Source organism: Arachis ipaensis, chromosome B02 (genome assembly GCF_000816755.2).
Source record: "Arachis ipaensis cultivar K30076 chromosome B02, Araip1.1, whole genome shotgun sequence".
NCBI classification, from domain to species: Eukaryota; Viridiplantae; Streptophyta; class Magnoliopsida; order Fabales; family Fabaceae; genus Arachis; species Arachis ipaensis.
The window spans coordinates 8,170,552-8,172,138 of record NC_029786.2 but is presented as its reverse complement, the minus strand read 5'-3'; the positions used below and the strand labels follow the sequence as shown (position 1 = coordinate 8,172,138).

At 39.9% G+C, this 1,587-nt stretch overlaps 1 protein-coding gene across 1 annotated transcript in view; it reads right to left on the bottom strand.

The window, feature by feature from the left end:
- Positions 1,176-1,587, bottom strand: part of LOC107624776 (GDSL esterase/lipase 5) — a 6,466-nt gene continuing 6,054 nt past the window's right edge. Inside the window, exon 5 of the mRNA XM_016327231.2 lies at positions 1,176-1,514. Coding sequence (XP_016182717.1) covers positions 1,279-1,514 — 236 coding nt within the window. The 3' untranslated portion in view covers positions 1,176-1,278. The remainder of the gene's footprint in view (positions 1,515-1,587) is intronic.

The following is a 1,587-nucleotide window of genomic DNA, read 5'->3' as shown; positions in this document are numbered from 1 at the left end:
GTGGTTCTTCTTGTTCATCGCGGGAGTTGCGACTTTTGAGGGAGGATTCCAACTGTAAGAGCTTTCTTTCTAACTCTTTTCGTCATTCCATCTCCTCTTTTAGGCTCTTTTCAGTTTCCTTTTGTCGTTCTCGCTCCTGCTCTAATTGTTCCAGGCGGCTGTGGACTAATCCCATGAGTTCAGTTACATGGGGTGGTCCTTCTTTTTCTGATTCGCGCCCTTCTGAGGAGTTCACCTTCGGATTCTTTACTCCGGAAGTGCCTTCCCTGTGTTGATTATCGATTTCTTGGTGGAGGGTGAGGTCCACATCGTTGTTGCCTGTGTCCAGATTCTCTTGTTCAGAGTCTGTCTCCACATGGCCTTCTTCGTGGGATCTATCTGCCATCGTTGGATGATCTCTCAGGTCCCCGGCAACGGCGCCAATGTTACGATGGGTAACCGAAGATTAATGCGATGGATGGCTTTGGTAGGCCCAACCGTCCGCGGATGGTGGCTTCCGAGCTGGTTTGCGCGTTGGAGCCTCCTTCCGACTTGTGCTCGTGAGTGAATGGGGGGTGGTACCTGCAAAGACACTCCGATGCCTAAGTTAGCAAGGGTGTGAGCAGGTCTAGAGAGTATTGGGCTTAGAGATACCTGAGGGGTGTCAGTGTATTTGTAGTGGTGAGCCAATAATCACCGTTGGAGTAGTGCCATATTTTTAGGGTGTTAACCGTCCCATTATCTTAGGGAGGTTAAGATATGGCTTGATTAAAGTAGTTAGAGAGATTTTAGGGGCAGTTACTCATTTGAATGAGTGCTTATCTGCTAACTATTCTCCGTCCCGACTTCTTGGGAGTAAGTCGGGTTTGACACCGACTTCTAAGTGTGAAGGTTGGTGTTTAGTAAGGCTCAATCCTCTAGACTAAGCCTCTTATTTGGACCTGGGCCTTTATTATTGGGCCAGGGTAGGAACACTAACATTACTCAATTAATTTAATATTGTATATGATCAATTAATGCCTCACTATCATAGTAGTAAATTAAGCTACAATTACATTTTTAGGTAAATTTTTTGGTATCTATAATTTTAATGTCGAAATTTCTTAACTTGCCCTTAATGATAAATTTTAAATATTTAAAAATTATTTACTTTTTAAATTTAATATTAATTTTTTTTAGTAAATTAGGTAGATATATATAAATACCATAGCTTGCACCTACATTTTAATTCATAATTGAAAAATATATTGTGGCAACAAAGGGAAAAACAAGAATGAATTGGAAAACAAAGTATTGGGCTTAGAAGAAATCACTAATAGTGTAAGGCCCAAGAAAGTGAGAGTTAGTTGTGTAAGCCCACATCCTAGTTGCCAATTGTTTATAAGCACTTTCTGTAAGATGGTATGAGTCCCAAAACAAATATTCATTGGGTTTGTCACATAACTCAAAATGCTTATTCCCTCTTTTACCCCCACAACTGTACTCTCCTCTAAATGCTCCACTCCCACAGCATGCTGATTTTCCTTCCTTCAAACCTACATCAAATCAAATACTTAATTAATTAACCAAAAATTTAAATTATTAATTATATTTAATTTTCATCTATTC